Genomic DNA, 2,434 nt, shown 5'->3' on the forward strand with positions numbered 1-2,434 from the left:
CTAGCATTTAGCATGCTCGGCAACCCAGTTTGCCCGAGCCTGAGCAGCTTTGGCAACCTCTTTCGCTCGAACCTGAGCAGCTTCAGCATCGGACCGGTTGACGACCATCATTGCATCAACATTTGCCGTGGCTATTTCGACCTCCGATTTGGCCACTGCAAGTTCTGAGGCCAGTCTCTCTCGATCAAAAGTTATTGATCCCAACCGAGACCGGAAATCCTCGATTTCCTTGACTTGCACTAAGGCCTTCTCTTTCAAGCCTCGGAGCTGGGTCTCAGCCGAGGCCAGCTGAGCTCGGGTAGTCTCCTTTTCTGAGGCAAGGTGGTCCATGTTCTTTTTCCACTCCTCGGCCTCCGCCTTCACTGCGCCCATTTCAACATGAAGTTGCCTTATCATATCGAACTTTTGTTGGATCTGTGGGATTGAACTATTAGCCACCACGCTCGAGTCAGTGATGTTAACTTCAAAGATTCTTTTTACCTGCTCGGCTAGGTCAGCTTGTTCTTCCCGAGCTGCTCCTAGCTCAGCCCGAAGTCCTTTTGCTTCCTCTTCCCTATGCTCATTGAGAAGCTTGAAGGCATCTCTCTTCTCAGTAAGCCTTTAATTTTTGGCTTCATACCGGTTCATCTCCCCCAGGGATCGGAAGAAAGCTTCGTGATAGAGTGCAAAAGCCTACAAAAATAGAAGGAAGGAATTATACAAAAAGAAAAGCACAAGTATGAAAATTGACATCGGCAAAGAAAACATGAACTTACCCGTTTTAGGGCCTGTTGGGATTCGTTGAAAAGACGAGGTGCTCCCACCTCGCCCGAGCTCTTCTTCGAAACCTCCAAGTCACTCAGACCAGTGACACCTTCTACTCCAACAAAATAATCACGGAAAGGATCTTCCTCTCCACGGGCTCCTTCCTCGTGATAGGCCTCTACGATCTGAGCTTCACGTATCATCAAGTCAGAAAATAAAGAAAACAAGGGGGAATTCCCAATATCTATTGCCCCAAGAGGGTCTTTTGGGGCACCGCCTCTGTCTGGGGTAACCTCAAGCCTGATTTTTGTACCGACATCCACTGCCCCCTCGACGGTCTATTTACCTCGAGGTAAAGCATCTCTATTTCCTCTTGGCTCAGGGACCTGGGCCGAAGCCTCCTCCTCGACCTCGTCGGGCCTAGATGGAGCAATATCAGCTCCCGCCGATTCTGAAGCTCTCCGAAACTCGGTGCTAGCTCGTGCACGGGCCACCAGCACGGAATCATCTTCCTTTTCTTCTTCTTCCCTTAGCCTTCGGACTGACTCTATAGTCAGTGGGATTATGTTCCCCTTGGGCTTACGGGATGTTCTCTTCTTGGGTTTTTGACCCTCGGAGTCCGAGGTCCTTTTTCTCTTATGCTCTTTCGCCGGTTTCTAGACAGGCGATAAAACTTCTTCATCATTGGACGGGAGCCTCATAGCCACATCCTTTCTGAGACCTACAAAAGGAGAAAGTAAGTAAACTTGTGTTTGCAAAAATGATTGAACGACAGACAAATCTGTAAGGCAGGAAGAAGATTTACCGTGAGTACGAGCCTCCCACCGACCCTTTGACAAATCGCGCCATGCGCGCTCGGTGTAAGATGATGTCGAAACCAGGCTCCTAACCCAGTTCTCAAGGTGGGGAACCACACCGGCATCCAAGCAACGACTGTGTCGAGAAAAACATCGATAGGAAAAGATGAAGAAGCAAAAACAATGAATAGTAATTAAAAGCAGAATCATACTTACGTTTCATATTCCATTTCTCGGAAAATGGCATGCTCTTAGCCGGGATCAGATCCGTGGTTTTCACCCGAACGAACCGGCTCATCCAGCCTCGATCTCTGTCTTCATCTATACTCGAGATAAGCGCCTTGGTGGCCCGGCGTTGAAGCTTTATCAACCCACCTCGATAGAGTCGAGGGCTATATAATCTCATAAGATGGTTAAAGGTGAAGGGAAGCCCATCGGTTTTGCTCACAAAGAAACGGAGCAGTATCACGATCCTCCAGAAAAAGGGGTGAATTTGACCAAGGGTTACCTGATATTTCTTGCAGAAGTCTACAATGATCGAGTCGAGAGGACCCAGCGTAAAAGGATAAGTGTAAACACTCAGAAACCCTTCCACGTGGGTGATGATCGATTCTTCTGGTGCCGGTATCACAACCTCTTTGTTTCACCCAATTGCAATCTTTTTTCACATGATCAAGAAGGCTTTTGGGTATCGAGCATATATATCTCGATACCGATTCGCATCGACCAGGAACCGGTGAAGGTTTCTCGACCTTGAAGTCGGAATCAATAACACATCCCCCGGGAATAAGTTCTTCAAGGCGTGGCTCCACTACTATATTCTCGCCGGCTGGCCGAGATAAGAAAGCAGCCTCTTTATGCGGAACGGTTTTAGATGTTTTTGCCATCTAAAT

The 2,434-nt window shown here is 48.2% G+C and overlaps 1 protein-coding gene across 1 annotated transcript; it reads right to left on the bottom strand.

Moving 5' to 3' along the window:
- LOC138895612 (uncharacterized) lies at nt 1-1,771 on the bottom strand. Its single transcript, XM_070180320.1, has 6 exons — nt 1,758-1,771; nt 1,491-1,677; nt 1,091-1,400; nt 756-934; nt 620-672; nt 1-553 (listed from the first exon to the last, which is right to left on the bottom strand). The coding sequence occupies exons 1-6, from the start codon at nt 1,769-1,771 to the stop codon at nt 1-3; spliced, it is 1,296 nt and encodes a 431-aa protein (XP_070036421.1).
- Nucleotides 1,772-2,434: the final 663 nt, after the last annotated feature.

Source organism: Nicotiana tomentosiformis, chromosome 7 (assembly GCF_000390325.3).
Source record: "Nicotiana tomentosiformis chromosome 7, ASM39032v3, whole genome shotgun sequence".
Classification (NCBI taxonomy): Eukaryota; Viridiplantae; Streptophyta; class Magnoliopsida; order Solanales; family Solanaceae; genus Nicotiana; species Nicotiana tomentosiformis.